Consider the following 15,989-nt stretch of genomic DNA (forward strand, 5'->3'; position numbering starts at 1 on the left):
CTAAACCTGTTCCTGATCCTTCATTCTCTGACTCAGTTGGGGGCACCAGCACTGACAAGTCATCAAAGTTAGAAACCCTCAGAGTCAACCTTGACTCTTTCTTCCCCATCATATTCAGATTCAATAAATTACCAAGGCTGCCTGGGTTTCTCTGTGTCTCCTAAATATTTTTTTCTAACCCTCCCATCATTTCTTTCTATCAGACCCTTCCTGCTTTCCTCCTTGACTATTAATATGAGAGCCTAGTCCTGGGTTCAGGACTGGGCTTGTCTCATCCAAAGGCATGTTCCGTATGGCAGCCAGAGTGATATTTCAATGATACAATATTGACCATGGCTCTTCTATGCTTAAAGCCCTCCAACTGCCCTCAGGACAAAGCTGAGACACATGAGCATGACATATATTCACATATTCCTGCACTCCCCTCCTCCTGTCTCTTCAGCTTCATTGCCTGCAATTCCCTGTGTTGGACCTTGTGTCCCAGAAACACCGAAGCATTTGTACTTTTTGTGCCCACTGTAGCGGATGCTGTAGGTGCCCTGCCTTCTTTCTCTCTTCCAAGGTCCGGCAGTCAGCCAGCCCTTGCGTTTCTTTGCATGGAGTTTTTCTGTGGCCACTAGAGGGCACTCTGCCCATGTGAGCTGCAGGCTGAAAGCTCCAGGAAATCAATGCCCGCTCAGGAGCTGCTCTTAACAGATGACTGATGGGGACAAGTGTAGAGTTCTCAGCAACTTCACGCCTTGGGCCAGATAACTCTGAGGGATGCTTTCTACACCACTGTCCGAATTCTCCACTGGGATTCAGCTCCAGTCGCCCACAGAGGTAACTAGTCGGATAATGCCTCATTAATGGGTTACTTTCCTTTCCCTACCTTCCTTCTTACTCTCCTGTCTACCTGGGTGGGTTTCCTGGGACCACTTCCAAGCAGATTACTTGCACTAGAATCTTTGTCTGAAGGTATGCTTCTGGAAGAAGCGAAACGAAGATGCACACGCTTCAGTGCTTTCATTTTTACTATCTGTCCCTGGATGGGATACGTCCTTCCTTCCTTGCAGTTAGCATCCCTAAGCAGGCTAACTCTTGTCTTCTGCCTTCACTAGTCACCTAGGTACCCTGTCTCCCTACAAACCTTCCCAGACTCACCGATGGGGGCAGGAGGCTGACTCGGGCTGTGGCAGCACCTGGGTAAACTCTACAAGGAGCCCTCACCACCTGCATTATTGCCTTTAAAATGTCCGTCTCTTCCTTTATGTGTGGAGTCTGCGAGGGCAAAGACTCCATGCCATTTGTATCTTAGTGCTTTCAGATCACCAAATTAGTATGCTTTGGATGTCTGCAATATAATGCGTGCTCTATACAGGGTCTGGTACGAGGTGAACATTCAACATTTTGTTGAGTTAATGACTCCTTAGCCTGTGTAGGAAACACTAAAGCTTACGAAGCACTTTCATATGAATTCAGTGCTTTAGCCCTTGCAATTACCCTGTGAAGTAGGTACGATTATTATACCCACTCTACAGATAAGGAAGATGAACAGGGAGGAGTTAAGACATTGGGATCATGCTGTTGGCAGCGGAAGAGAGGGAGTCAAAGACGTCCAGGATCTAACTCTCTCTGCCTACCTGGGTGAAAAATGGTGTCCCTGATTCATGATCAGTTGACTTGAGCTTAAGTGTAGATGGATCTGAACGGATGCTTTCATTAGTCCTTGTTCAGAAGAGCAGAGGTGGCCGGTGACCAGCTGGATTGGGTTGGGCTGGGGGGCAGTGCGGATTGTAGCCAAGGAGCAGAGCAATGGTACATGGCTTTCTGAGGCTGGGCCGTTCACCTTGGCCTTGAACAATGGAGTGATACTGCAGGAGGAGTCTGACTGTCTGCCGTCTGGGTCCAAGAACCTGCATAAGCAAACCTACAGAACCGCATCCTCCAAATGGCTGTGATATGGTGGGAAAAAAAAAATCTCTGTTGACTCAGTTTCCTATCGTATTAGTTTGCTCAAGCTGCCATAACAAAGTGCCACACACTGGGTGGCTTAAATATCAGAAGTTTATTTTCTCACAGTTCTGGAGTCTTGGGAGTCTAAGATCAAGGTGTTGGCAGGGCTGGTTCCTCCTGAGGGTGCTGCCCATGGCTTACACATGGCCTTCTTCTCCCTGTATCTTCCTATGGTGTCTCTTCGATGTGTGTCTGTGTCCTAATTTCCTCTTCTTATAAGGACCCCAGGCACATTAGATGACCTCATTCTCCTTCCCCCTCCCTCGGGTCTTCTACCCAGTGTCCCCCGTTGACCCCCGGCTGGGTGTCAGAGGGCTTGCTGGGTCGTTGACGTGGCCCATGCAGGTCGGCCCCTCCCCCTCCAAGCCAGCAGGGAGAGGGGGGTGGGGGGACTTGGAGGGGCACTTGGGAGAGCTCCAGCCACCTGCCCACACCTTTCAAGATGTCCCCATCAATTGACTTGCTCCAGTCAACCACTCTGAGTGTGCCATCTGTTTCTTTCTATTTTTGGTTCAAAGAAGATAAAAACACTATAAACTGGGGAGGGATTGATGAGCACAGAAGGCTATTATTGCTTTATCGTCATCCGCCTCTGTCTGGATGTACGGGTTTGGGCTTCGCAGAGGATTCTGAGTGTGTGAACGCCTCCCCCTCCGCCCCCCACTCGGAAGCCAAGATGAAGACTTTGGTCTCCGCCTTGCGCAGGGAACCAGAGTCCAGTCCTTCACCGGCCCGAGCCTGTCTGATTCCAAGCCCTGTGTGTCTTATACTAAGTTAAGCCACCTCTCTGCAGGGGAGAAACAATCTCTGAGACTCTTGTCCTTATTAGCAGTCTCAGGTCTCCACTCAAACGTCATGTCCTCAGAGAGACCTTCCGTGACCCCCCCGGTGTAAATGCCCCCTCCTCACACATGCTGTTCCCTTATTTAGCTTCTTCGACCCTCACAGAACTTAGCACTACCAGGCTCTACGTTACATATTTATTCGTTTTAATGTCTGTTTTCTGAGGAAAACATGTGCCTCATAACAGAAAGGACGTTGCCTTCTTTGTTCACCGTTTGAACCCCAGGATCTAGAATTAACACCTGGCACATGGTTGGCCCTCAAGAAATCCTCGCTGGACAAACGACTGAATGAGTGGGTGAGAGGTGGGGCTGGGAGTGGGGAAAAGTAGAAAAAGTAATGATGGCTCATATTTGTCAGAAATAATAATAGCAACAACCGGAATGCTCGTAAAATGTGCCAAACCCTGCTTAAGCCCTTTACGCATAATAACACACGTAAAGGTTGTAACACACAGTTGGGAAGTACTGTCACTTTGGAGATGAGGAAAATGAGGTCCGGAGAGGTTCACCACTTGTTTCATGGTCACAAAATAATGAGAGGAAGAGCCAGGACTGAATGCAAGGCACCAGACTTTCAAGTGCACCAAATGACTTTTCTCTATTGAGCCCCCCTTACAGCCGGCTTCATTGGACACTTCACGTGCTCTTACCCAGCTGAATTCTCACACCAACTCAGCAAGGTTGGTTCTATTTCCTCATCAGCTGGATGACAAAATGGACTCAGACAGGTTGGGTAAGCTGCCCCAAGTCACACAGCTAGTTAGTGGCAGAGATGGAATTTGTGCTGTGCGGACTGTCCAGCACCTGAGACAGCTGCCCTTGTCGGTGTCCTTTCAGCAGGTCTAATAAGCCAGGATGAGTGAGCAGGTTTCCTGGGACTCAGCGAGAGCCTGCCTGATACTGACGACCCAGCCCAGCTGGCCTTATCAGCAAGAAAGTCCCTGCCTGGGGTGGTGAGTGCTAAGCCGAGAGGCCAGTGGTATGGCAGAAGCTGCCAGAACCTCTGTGTGGGTGACACAGGTTGGCCCTGGAACAGACTCAGACAGGTCGGCCCTGGAACAGACTCAGACAGGATGCTCCGGAGGGCAAGGCTCTGTCCACTGCCCTACGGTTTGGATGGTTTGAGCCATCTCTTGTCCCTCCTCCCCCTTCCCTGCCTCTCACGCCCTAACAGCAAGGTGGAGGGAAAAAAACCCAAAATTCGGCTTTGAAGGTACACATACCTGGACTTGAGTTCCAGCTCACTACGCACTAGCTTTGTGACCTTGGGCAAGTTCCCTTACTTCTCTGAGCCTCAGCTTCTTCATCGATAAAATAGGGATAATCATTCTTATCTCCTTATTGGCTGCATCCATGAGCACTGCTGTTGCCCCATGAAAGCTGGAACCCAAACTTACAAATGTCCCCCAATCAGATATTCAGAGGCTTGTATCACAGTTCATTCAGGTTTGTAGCAAGAGGAGAAGACAAAAATGCCTCTTACGGAAACAGAGCACGAAATTGGGAGTTCTTGCGGGCTACAGCTGTCCTGCCTCTGTCTGTCACCCCTTCACATCTTACACTACTCTGCCTGTGTCTCCTACACACACACACCACACACACACACACACACACACACACTGAAGTTTTCCACGCATACATTCCTATTTACACACATCCCAGTCCTTCCGAATACCTACCCAGTATAAGTCCTGCCACACAGACACCTCCCATAACCGTCATACACACACGTACACACTCCCTCATCTGGACAAGCTCCCAGGGGCAGCCTGGGTAGCAGCACGGTAAGGGGGTAACGTGGCACCGATGGAAGAAAGCTGAGGGACTGGACTAGAGTCATAGCTTAAGTAGAGGAACATCACGGACCTCTCTGAACCCCAGTTTCCTCATCACTAACGTGGGGATGACAGAACTCTCCTCTGATGGTTGTGAATAGGATGAAAGATCATTTTCATCCATTGCCTGTCTCAGTACCTGGCACACAGTAGGTGTTCAGAAAACGGTGTTACGTCATAACGTGTAGATTCTCCAGGCAGTGTGAACATTTTCTCTGTTCAAGCCTAGCTGAGTATGAACTGTTTAAATATTTATAAAACCACAAATAAGCCTGACAAGCCTTTCTACTGAAAATGTCTTATACGTGGGATTAAGGCTGAACCTGACATTTATTTTGCTCAGTGGGGGTTTGGCCCGAGCAACAGCTGATGACCCGGGCTCTTGGCATCTCTGGTTGGTTTCCTTCCTTTCCGGATGAAGCCAGCGCGTTCTCGCCCTTGCCCGCTGGTTCCAGTGTCTCTTGGCTTTGGTGTCTTGATTGAAAGGAGCGTGTTCCTTTTGCATCTTTTTGGGTCTTCCCTCTGAGGGCTCCGGCGTTTATCTGCTCCGCCTCGTGGTCGTGGTTGATGTACAGCGACATCCTCTCTGCTTTCCTGGCTTTGTTAAGAAGCTCTGGTAACAAATCCCCTGTCCTTAGGGAGCCTTAAGGAAACCAGGGCCGAACCCAGTTCCAGAGAATTCCATTGGCTGAGGGTGTTTGCTGCCTTAATCTGCATCCAAGAGACTCTCAAGGGCCTGAGTTCATCAAGAGCTGATTGTCCAAGCAGCACATGACTCATGCCCTTGGATTCTCTCCCACTGGTCTTTCTGCAGATGCTTGGATGGGAAATGAATGCTGTAGGTCTCCCCCAGTTCTACCCTAAGGCAAAGGTCACAAGCCCACATGTCTTCAGGGGATGAGCAGGTAACAGACGTGTCAGGATAAGGATGGATAAATTGGAGAGCCCATTCCATGCCTAAAGAAAACAAATCTACCAATTAAGACAAATACGCAAGCCGACCAATCAACCAGCTGCTGACTTGCTGATCAGATTTGTCTCAGAGGCAGCGGGTGTGTGACCTTTGTCCTATGGCTTCTGCATCCCCTGTTTAGCTTAGTTTGAGAATCCGTACTGGAAGGGCTGTCCTAGTGCAGAGTCTCCCAGACAACCGACTTTGCCTTTTTTGTAGCATCCTCGGCAAGGGCTCTCCTCTCACCGCTTGAAAGTTTCAGCAAGGGAACTCACCATTCCAGTTCTTCCACGAACCTTTAATGTGCAGGACCACAGGGGAGGTAAAGTGTGCCGCGAGGATCGAGGATCGGTGACCAAGGCTGCTGTGGTCCCTGCCCTTGCGGGTCTCCATCCTCACAAGGTTCCTCATAATGCAGAGTACAGAGGTATCCCCTGTGGACTGTCTGTGGCCCTAGTTTCAGCCCCTGCAGTCTCATTGAGTAAAGGCCAGTCCTGTTCAGGCATTTAAAGGCATCTTTCACTTCCCTCTTGAGTTACCTTTTTCTAGGTGGTTAAAGTGTGAGACAAATGGTTTGATTTTTTTTTTTTTTCATTTCTCACCTCCCACATCCACTCCATTATGCAGCCCTATCGATTCCAACTTGTAAAGGTAGCTGGAATTCATCCACTTCTCTCCATTTTACTGCCAAATCCTAGGCCTCCTCATCAGGCCCTTTCCTGGGCTCTTTTAGGGTCTCCTAACTGGCTTCTGGTCTTGTGACCCTTTTATCCATACTCTATCAGCAACCAGTCGGATTAGGGAACACTTAAATTTTCCAAAGGCTCCCGTAGCACTTAAAAGGGTGCCCCAAACCCTACTGTAGTCCATAAAACCTGACTGCCAGGCCCTGGCCCAGGCTTTCCTCATATCGCTCACTACCCTTCATCCTTGGAATGGGTCGAATAGTGTACCCCTCAGATTCATGTCCACCCAGAACCTCAGAATGTGCCCTTGTTTGGAAACAGGGTCTTTGCAAATGTAATTATAGAAAGAGCCCTAAATCTAATGATCGGTGCCCTCATAAGACAAGAGGACATGTGTCCTTATGAGGAGGGAGAAGGCCATGTGACCAACGCAGAGATTAGAGTGATGTGGCCACAAGCCAAGGAGCACTTGGGGACCGCCGGAGCTGGAGGAGGAGGAAGGGTTCTTCCCTAGAGACTTCAGAGGGAGCTTGGTGTTGGCACCTCGATTTCAGACGTCTGGCCTCCGGAGGGGTGAGAGAATGCGTTTCTGCTGTTTTCAGCCGTGCAGGTTGTGGTGTTTGCTATAACGGCCTTGGGAAGCTGGTACAATGTCTTACCTTGGCCTCCCTGTTCACCCCAAGCTCATCCTCGTCCTGCGCCTCTGCTTGTGCTGCTCTCCCTTTCCTGGGTGGTCCTGCCTCCTCCCCAGTCTCCGGGTGTGACTTGGTCCTTCCTGTCATCCAGCCACAGATCAGATGTGGCCTTCTCTGAGCGGTTCCCCTGACCACACCTGCCCTGGCCAGTTGCCACCAGCGGGTGACCTTTGTTCCCCCGTCAGAGCACCCGTCATGATGTGAAGTGCCCTCACAATGTGATTCTGAACTAGGTTGTGATCTGCCTGCCCCCGCTTGAATATAAGCTACATGACGGCAAGTCCTTGTGTATTTAATTCACCACGAGAGTCCCGGAGCCTTTTAGGGGCCTAGCACGGTGCCTATCCCACAGTCTGTGCCTTATAAATATTTTTTGAACGTTTGTTGTGACTCAGATTCCTGCAAGGTTTAGTTTGCTTTGCTCAGAGAAAGCTGCCCTTTTGTGGTCAAAGGCTAAGCCTTATTTCACTTATTTTAGTGTCCTCAAGCTTCATCCGTGTTGTAGCACGTGTCAGAATTTAGTTCTTTCTTTTCAAAAAATTAATTAATTATTTTTTGGCTGCGTTGGGTCTTCGTTGCTGCACGCGGGCTTCCTCTAGCTGTGGCGAGCGGGGTCTACTCTTCGTTGCGGTGCACAGGCTTCTCATTGTGGTGGCTTCTCTTGTTGCGAAGAATGGGCCCTAGGCGCACGGACTTCAGTAGTTGTGGCTCACGGGCTCAGTAGTTGTGGCTCACGGGGTCTAGAGCGCAGGCTCAGTAGTTGTGGCGCACGGGCTGAGTTGCTCCGCGGCATGTGGGATCTTCCCGGACCAGGGCTCGAACCCATGTCCCCCTGCATTGGCAGGCGGCTTCTTAACCACTGTGCCGCCAGAGAAGTCTCTACTTCTTTTTTTATTTTTTTTCTTTTTATTGCGGTACGCGGGCCTCTCACTGCTGTGGCTTCTCCTGTTGCGGAGCGCAGGCTCAGCGGCCATGGCTCACGGGCCCAGCCGCTCCGCGGCACGTGGGATCCTCCCGGACCGGGGCACGAACCCGCGTCCCCTGCATCGGCAGGCGGACTCCCAACCACTGCGCCACCAGGGAAGCCCCTCTACTTCTTTTTAAAGACTGAATAACATTCCACTCTATGTATAGACCACATTTTGCTTATCCATTTGTCTCTTGGGCGCTTTCAACCTTTGGCTGTTTTAAATAACGTTGCTATGACTATGGAAGTGCAAATATCTCCTGCGACCCTACTTTCAATCCTTTTGGTTTTATAACCCCGAACTGGAATTGTTTTATACACACGCACACACACACGCATAAAACTTTAAAATTCCAATTCAGTCTTGCCCTGGAGATCTTACTACGTCCATCTTACACACAAGGTACCGGATGCTGGGGAGGCCATGCGTGTATCTCACAGTGCTGGATGGTTTGGGCGGCCCAGCGCCGCGTGTTTGGCCTGGCCGCCACGCTCGTGGGCTCGCAGGAGGAACGGGGAGTCCTCCCCGAGCTTGGGACCAGCGGCCAGCGTGCCCAATCGCAGCCCTCGCGCGGCCACCCTTCCTCCGGGGCCGGGCCGGCCGGGGCTCACCTCATTGTCCCGGTCTTTCTCCAGGAAGTGGCGGGCCACGTGACTGGGTAGGATGTTCCGGAGCATGTTCTCATTGTGTTCCCTGAGCTCCTTCATCTCGTTGATCTCCTCTTTGGCCTGAACTCGCCAGAGGAAGTCCAGGCGCGCTGTGTACTCCAGCTGCGGTTCAGGGGACAGAAGGGGGAGGAAAGGTTTCAGGCGCACACACGTGGGAGGCAGACAAGGCTCCTCCAGGACCCCTCACAGACGGAATGGAGCCGAGCTGAACATTCCGGGAGGCCTTTTGCCTGACATGAAGAGATCAGAATGTGATAGATTGTACAGGGCTGTGTACCTCCCCTCCCTAGGATTATGGCACCTATGATCTTGTAATTGTTTGTGCCCTCCACTGTACTCGAAGCGCTATGAGGTCACGGGTCCTCTCACCAGCTCAGCGTCACGTCCTGACCGTGTAGCAGTGTGCCTGGCGCAGGGAAGGTGTTCGGTCACTATTTGTTGACTCAACAAATAAGTTACAATAACAAAGACAGCTAACACTTAGAGGGTGCTCACTGGATGGTACCAGGCACTATTCTAAGGAATATACATATATTAACTCCTTTCATCCATACAACAGACCTCATAGGAAGGCATTATTATAGATCCTTATTTTACAGGTGAGAAAACTGAAGCAAACTGGTTAAGTCACTTGACCAAAGTCACACACTCGTTAGTGGGGAAGCCAGGATTTGAGTTTAACCCCAGAGTCCAATTCTAGAGTCTGAGCTCAGTCGAGGCAACAAGGAAGAAATGCATGAGCTAATAATGGAAGGATAATGGATTTAGTTGTGAGACCCATATGGCCTAGAGTCCTGGTCCCACATTCAAGCACTGTAACCTGGCCTAGTACCTACATCTCTGTTTCCCCGTCTCTAAAATTGGGATGAACACTCATGACCAGGCAAGCTCGGAATAGGAATTATTGAGGAAGTTCTAGGGTAGAGCATGTGACTCATAGTAAGTATTTAATGCCCATTAGTTCCCCCTTGTCCTAGCATCCCTTTTCATTGGAAAGTGGAGAGCATCCCTTCTAAAGAATTTCACAAACAATATTTACCTCAGCTTTGGGAAATGTCTTTATTTCAAAGACTCTAACTATTAAAATGAACAATATGCTGCACCATTAAACACATGGTTAGATGCCCTGAATTCAAGCTGCACCATTAAACACATGGTTAGATGCCCTGAATTCAAGGGCTTAAAAAGATTCAGCTAGCTCTTTTCTTTCGCTTCCATGCAAATCTCAGTGGATGGCAAAAGTATGAGAAAACAGAGGTGCAAGGTTATTCATTCAGCAGAATTCATAATAGCAAAAGCTGGAAACAATCCAAGTGTTCGTTTTGTTGGTTGAATAAACTACTATATACAGCTATAAAAAGAAACAAAGAATATTGCTCTGTACGTACTTTGATGGGCTGGCCTCTGAAGCGGAGAAATGCATGCAGAGTTTGCCATTATTGATCTAAGGAAAGGACATATCTACGCCTCTCTCTCCATATATGTATATTTCTTAATTTATTTATTAAAACATTGAGGTGTAAAAAAAACCCATAAAAAATCATTACCGATGAGATGAGGAAGGGAAGCTTGGGGAGAGACAATAGGGATAGAATTTAAACTTTTTAAATGGTATCTTGTTTTATAAACCTGACTTTAGAATCATGGATATATTTCACTTAATTAGGACGCGCAGGCTCAGCGGCCGTGGCTCACGGGCCCAGCTGCTCCGCGGCATGTGGGATCTTCCCGGACCGGGGCACGAACCCGCGTCCCCTGCATTGGCAGGCGGACTCTCAACCACTGCGCCACCAGGGAAGCCCCTATATGGATTTTTTAAAAGCTCTGTGAAAACAAACAAACAAATAAATGAAGCTACAGGTACAACCACACAGAGAGGAAGTATTCCAAATGCCTTTTAACACAATAATTTGACGGCACATTCGTAGGAAGAAATACTCTGAGGCTAGAAAGAGTGCAACAAGAACCTTAAAAGCGTTTATAACAATCACCTTGTAGGTGGTGGTGTCTGTAGTATTATTGTTAGATTATGGTATCTGGATTATAGGATAAAGCAAATGATTAACTGTGTTGGTGTCACTGAGAACTCGAATTTTGGGGGAAGGAAGAAGGAGATGCAGATATAAGATTGATGAGATGAAGTCCAAAGTCTATTGTCCTATGAAAACTGGAAAGTATCACTATGAACTTATGATCTATATGCATTTCCTGGCTCTGCCTATTGAAATCAAGGTCTAGAAACAATGAAAACCTAGTAGCAATGAATCATCCCAGGGTCCAGATTGTGGTTTCAAAATATCAGTTCCTACAAAAGGGACCTTGTACCCTTTGCAGAAAAGGCTGAAATTTAGGGAGGAAAATGTACAAGCCTGGAACATTTTTTGGTACCAGAAAGCAAGTAGGCTACTAGAGACTGGGGTTATGTTGAAAGGAGTAGACCACCCCACTGTCAAATATATGTCAAGTTGAACTTTAATAAGAATAATAATTGCAGTGGATCGAAATGAAAGACCTGTGTTAAAAAGCAAAAGTTCATAATGACACTTAAAAAACAAAACCTCATTGATCGCACCTTGATGATGCTCAGGAACTAGCTTATTGGGAAACTTGGAAAAAATTTATAGGTAAATTAAGCATTTACCCTGCCTTTGCTTTATGAACTGTACTTGAAGGTAACACCTTCAAGTGGCGAGGAGAAGGTTCTCTTTAAAAATGTGTCCCAGCTAGCAAATTATGAAATATTGATAGAATTGGAATATCACTACCTAGAATATAAATGAATGTAGGTTATTATTGTCAATAGCTGCTAATATCACAAAAGAGAGATAAGCAGATATTATATGGCTCTTAATAGTAGTTCACAAAATTAACCAATTACATCTTTTTTTTTTTTTTTGTGGTACACGGGCCTCTCACTGTTGTGGCCTCTCCCTTTGCGGAGCGCAGGCTCCAGATGCACAGGCTCAGTGGCCATGGCTCACGGGCCCAGCCGCTCCGCGGTATGTGGGATCTTCCCAGACCGGGGCATGAACCCGTGTCTCCCGCATCGGCAGGCAGATTCTCAACCACTGCGCCACCAGGGAAGCCCCAATTACATCTTTTTGCAGAAAAAAATTGAACTTGGATCTCACCAAGTTTCTAGATATAACTACCAATACAGGAAAAACAAAGGACAGAGGAATGTGTTAAATACCCCTGTAAAGGGTGCAATCAACAAACTCTAGACTGAGAGACATTCTAGAGGTCAGTGGTTCTCACAAAATATTGCAAAAAAAAAAAAAAAAAAAAGATGGAGGGTGGTTCTATAGATTAAAAAGAAATAAGAGACGTATCAACCAATGGCGATATATGGAATTAAGTTGGATCCCAACTGAAACAAACTTAAAAAAATATACACTAATTAGGAAATTGAAACATTGCCTAAAGTCTTGAACATACGAAAGAATTACTGTTTTATTTTTTAAAGTGTGTTAATGGTATTGTGATTAGGCTGAAATTCTCTTTTAGATGCATACTGAATTATTTACAGAGGAAATGACAGGGCATTTGGAACTTGCTGCAAAATAATTGGGAAGGAGCAGTGAGCAAAATAAATAGGGATGTAGATGAAAAAAGACTGCACATGAGTCGGTGACCGTTAAAGCTGTGAGTTCATTATACTATTTTACATACTTTCGTATGTTTAGAATTTTGCATAAGAATAAATTTTTAAAAACGTTAAGTGGTGGCTGCAGGTTGTATAAAAGAATGCTAGTCCTGTTTCACCGTGTTGCTGTGTGACTGTGGGAAATTCATTCAACGTCTTGTATTTTGATTCCCCTTCTAAAAAATGAGGATAATTGCCTTCATCTCGTTTAATGCGAGACATGGATTATCATACGATCTATCATATGGACCAAATGACATGATGTATGCAAAAGAATTCGGAAATGTCTAAAATGTAGATTTATCGAGTATTACTATGACTTTAAGGTGTCTGTGGATAAAATCTGATCGAAACTATGCTTTCATTTTTTTTTTTTTTCCCTCCAGACTCAAGACAATCGAGTTTTGATCTGTCAAGTTGCAGGACAGGATTTTATCCACAATTTTTTCCAAATGAAATGTTTCATTTCCACCCTTAAAAAATGCAGTATTGGTTAAAGCAAGAGATAAGTTTTAAAATTTCTTTCCTGTTGAAATACTCTCATCCGATTGACTTTAAATCAAAACTATGAGTTGGGAAATCTGGAGTCCAGAAGTTGACTTAAGCAAGAATTTTCCATTTGCAAGATAAGAACATACTTTACATTTTGACTGCAGGTCACTGCATCTAATGCATGTTCATAAAGAGGTATTTTAGTCCAAGTACAGTCCCATCTCTTCACAAAGCCAGTCTCGTGAAGGCATGCATCACATATTTTTTTAGACGTCCATGGAAGGAAAGTATTCCGTTTCAGTTTACTAAGTACCTGCTATGTGCTAGGGGCCGGGCATGTGCAGATAAGCAAAACAGTCTTTTTGTCAGCTGAGTGGTGATAGGAGAGCACAAAAAAAACAAGAAATCATTTCTACACAGTGTGGTCAGAGCAGACACGAAGATAAAAGCAAAGCAAAACGAAGGCAAGGACGCTGAGTTTTTAAAAGTGAACATTCTTCAGCATTTGCTCAAGAAATGTCAGTTGATTTGGAAGTGCACTCTCCTAATTTTTACCAAACTATTTAGGAACTGGCTACATGAAAAGAGTACCAAGGGAACTAATACACATTGTTCATATGTTCGGTGCCAGGCTCTTATCACAGAAAGATAAGTAACACTGGCCGGGTCCTTGCCTTGGACCAGGCACTGTTCTGAGCACTTCGTAAGTACTGAAGGTCATTTAATCACACAACAGCTCAACAAGGTGGGTAACTTTATTATACCCATTTCACAGCTGAGGAAATGGAGGCATAGTAAGTTGAAGTCAGGTGCCCAAGGACTCACAAATAGAGGCTGGGATTTGAACTCAGGGCATTTTGACTCCAAGCTGTGGCTCTTTTTTTTTTTTTTTTTTTTTCTTTTCGCGGTATGCGGGCCTCTCACTGCTGTGGCCTCTCCCGTTGCGGAGCACAGGCTCCGGACGCACAGGCCTAGCGGCCATGGCTCACGGGCCCAGCCGCTCCACGGCACGTGGGATCTTCCCGGACCGGGGCACGAACCCGTGTCTCCTGCATCGGCAGGCGGATTCTCAACCACTGCGCCACCAGGGAAGCCCCAAGCTGTGGCTCTTAACCCCTATAATCTATGTCTATGACCTCATTCAGCTGTTCTCCAACTCTCAATAGATAACTATTAGACTTCATTTTGCAGGTAAAGAAATGGCAGGTCTGGGCTGTTGAGCATCTCAAGGTCACCTATTCTCCCAGCAGCATGGCTGGGATGCAAACTTAAGAATTTCATTCCAAGGCTTGGGTCTTTCTTTCTAAGCTGCACAATTCCAGTGCCCTTGTCTTTATCAGACCTAGAAGTAAGCGACTGGAGACCTGACCTCATTAATCTCAGTCTCCGTGCATGGGTGTGACTTCCCCTGCTCTAAATGGAGATGCCGAGGCAAAGCCCGAATCTCAGGGCTGCATGTGAGTCAGGCCCGAGGTAGGAGGCACCTGCCCGTCTGCTCTCTTCTGGGATGTTCACCTGCCTCAGAGGAGGAGGTGTTTGGCATATCACTCCACATACGTGCAGGACGAGATTTCCCAGTGATTCAGTGACATAACCGCCTCTGTCACTCTGGAGATGTAAAATTACACATGCTCCCACTGGGCTGCGGCTGCGTACCAGGCATCAATGGGGATCATTCAGCCTTTAATAAAAATAGAGGGCCTCTGAGTCACAAGGGAAAACGGTGGAAGCTGGTAGCAAACCCAGGAGCAGACAGACTTGATCCGGATGAACAGGACTCTGATGGGTGTTAGGAAATGACCCTCGAATTGATGCACTCCTGCTGAAAGCATCCTCTAACAGACAGGCAGCCGGACACGGTGGCAAGTGAATGGACCTAGGAGTTCAAGCATTTGGATTCCTGTTTCTGTCTGGTCCTCCTATTGTCTTTGTGACCTCAGGTGCCCTGAGTCTCTGCTCCTGCCTTGGGACCAAATGGATAATAATACTTTCTCTGTTTGTTGGTTTGGCTGTGCTGCACGGCTTGTGGGATTTTAGTTCCCCGACCAGGAATTGAACCCGGGCCCCCAGCAGTGAAAGCACAGAGTCCTAACCACTGGACCTCCAGGGAAGTCCCTGTTTGTCTCAGACTCTTGCTTTCAGAGTAAAATATTAATAGCTCACAATTTTTGAGCACTTATTCTACGTGCAAATCACTAGGAGAGGTATATTATAATCATATTCTCATGTAATACTATATAACAAACTTATAAAACCTGTTATTATCATATCCATTTTACAGGTGAGAAAACCGAGACAGAAAATGAAGTAAATTACTGAAGGTCACATATTTACTGAGTGGTGGAGTTGGGGTTTGAATATTACCTACCCCACTCCCAAGCTTACATCTGTAACTGCTCCAGTTATGGGATATAGTTACATAATTTCAAGACCTTTTGAAAGTTGAAAGGAAAAAAGAAATCAGATATCACTTGAGCACTCAGGCCTTCACTATTCACTTATAAATTCTTACTTTATACCCATCTTCATGTGATGAGGTTATCTGCTTTCCCAGGACAAATGGAGAGTAGAATAAACTGAATCAGAATGTTAGAAAGCTCTTGAGGAAGGGAGCACTGAGAGGGGACAAAGTAATTCCTTAAGGTGACAGAGAAGATAGAAACATCCTTCTTCTTATGAAACGAAGAGCCCTCTCTGAACGCGCTCCCTCTGAGAATTTCTCACTTGTCAGTTTAAAACCTGTGTGATGGAGTGTACGTATGTTTTTCTATAGGACTGCCTTGTCTGATTCTGTCTTCATGGCCCTCTAATGGGTTGTCATTTGCATGTCAAACTAAGGAGTCCTCTCCTGTAACTAGAAGCCATCAAGATGTGGAGGACATGACCCCGGCTCTCATAGAAAACCAGAAAGACCTAAATATAGGAATTCTGCAAATGGCCAGACTTTGACATTTGGCTTACTGTTTCACCATAAATTCAGCTAAAATTGAAAAGCAAGGTAAGGTCATATTGCAGGATTGAATGCCCTTGGCATTGTGAAGATATGCAGACAATTCTTTCTGTCTTTCCCCGATCTAGAAAGTGGAAAGGTGGGCTTTGGAGACAGATCTGGGTTTGAATTCTAGTTCTCTCACTTACTAGCTGAGTAGCCTGACTTTCTTCATCTGTAAAACAAGGATCCATAATAACGACCATTAGGGTTGTTGA

The 15,989-nt window shown here is 46.7% G+C and overlaps 1 protein-coding gene across 4 annotated transcripts in view; it reads right to left on the reverse strand.

Annotated features, from left to right (window-relative positions):
* The window catches only part of ADCY8 (adenylate cyclase 8), a 220,095-nt gene that overhangs the window by 19,598 nt on the left and 184,508 nt on the right, over positions 1-15,989 (reverse strand). For all 4 annotated transcript variants that reach the window (XM_059042851.2, XM_067017164.1, XM_067017166.1 and 1 more), the window contains one exon: positions 8,588-8,746. In XM_059042851.2, coding sequence (XP_058898834.1) covers positions 8,588-8,746 — 159 coding nt within the window. The remainder of the gene's footprint in view (positions 1-8,587; positions 8,747-15,989) is intronic.

Source organism: Kogia breviceps, chromosome 17 (assembly GCF_026419965.1).
Source record: "Kogia breviceps isolate mKogBre1 chromosome 17, mKogBre1 haplotype 1, whole genome shotgun sequence".
Lineage (NCBI taxonomy): Eukaryota > Metazoa > Chordata > Mammalia > Artiodactyla > Physeteridae > Kogia > Kogia breviceps.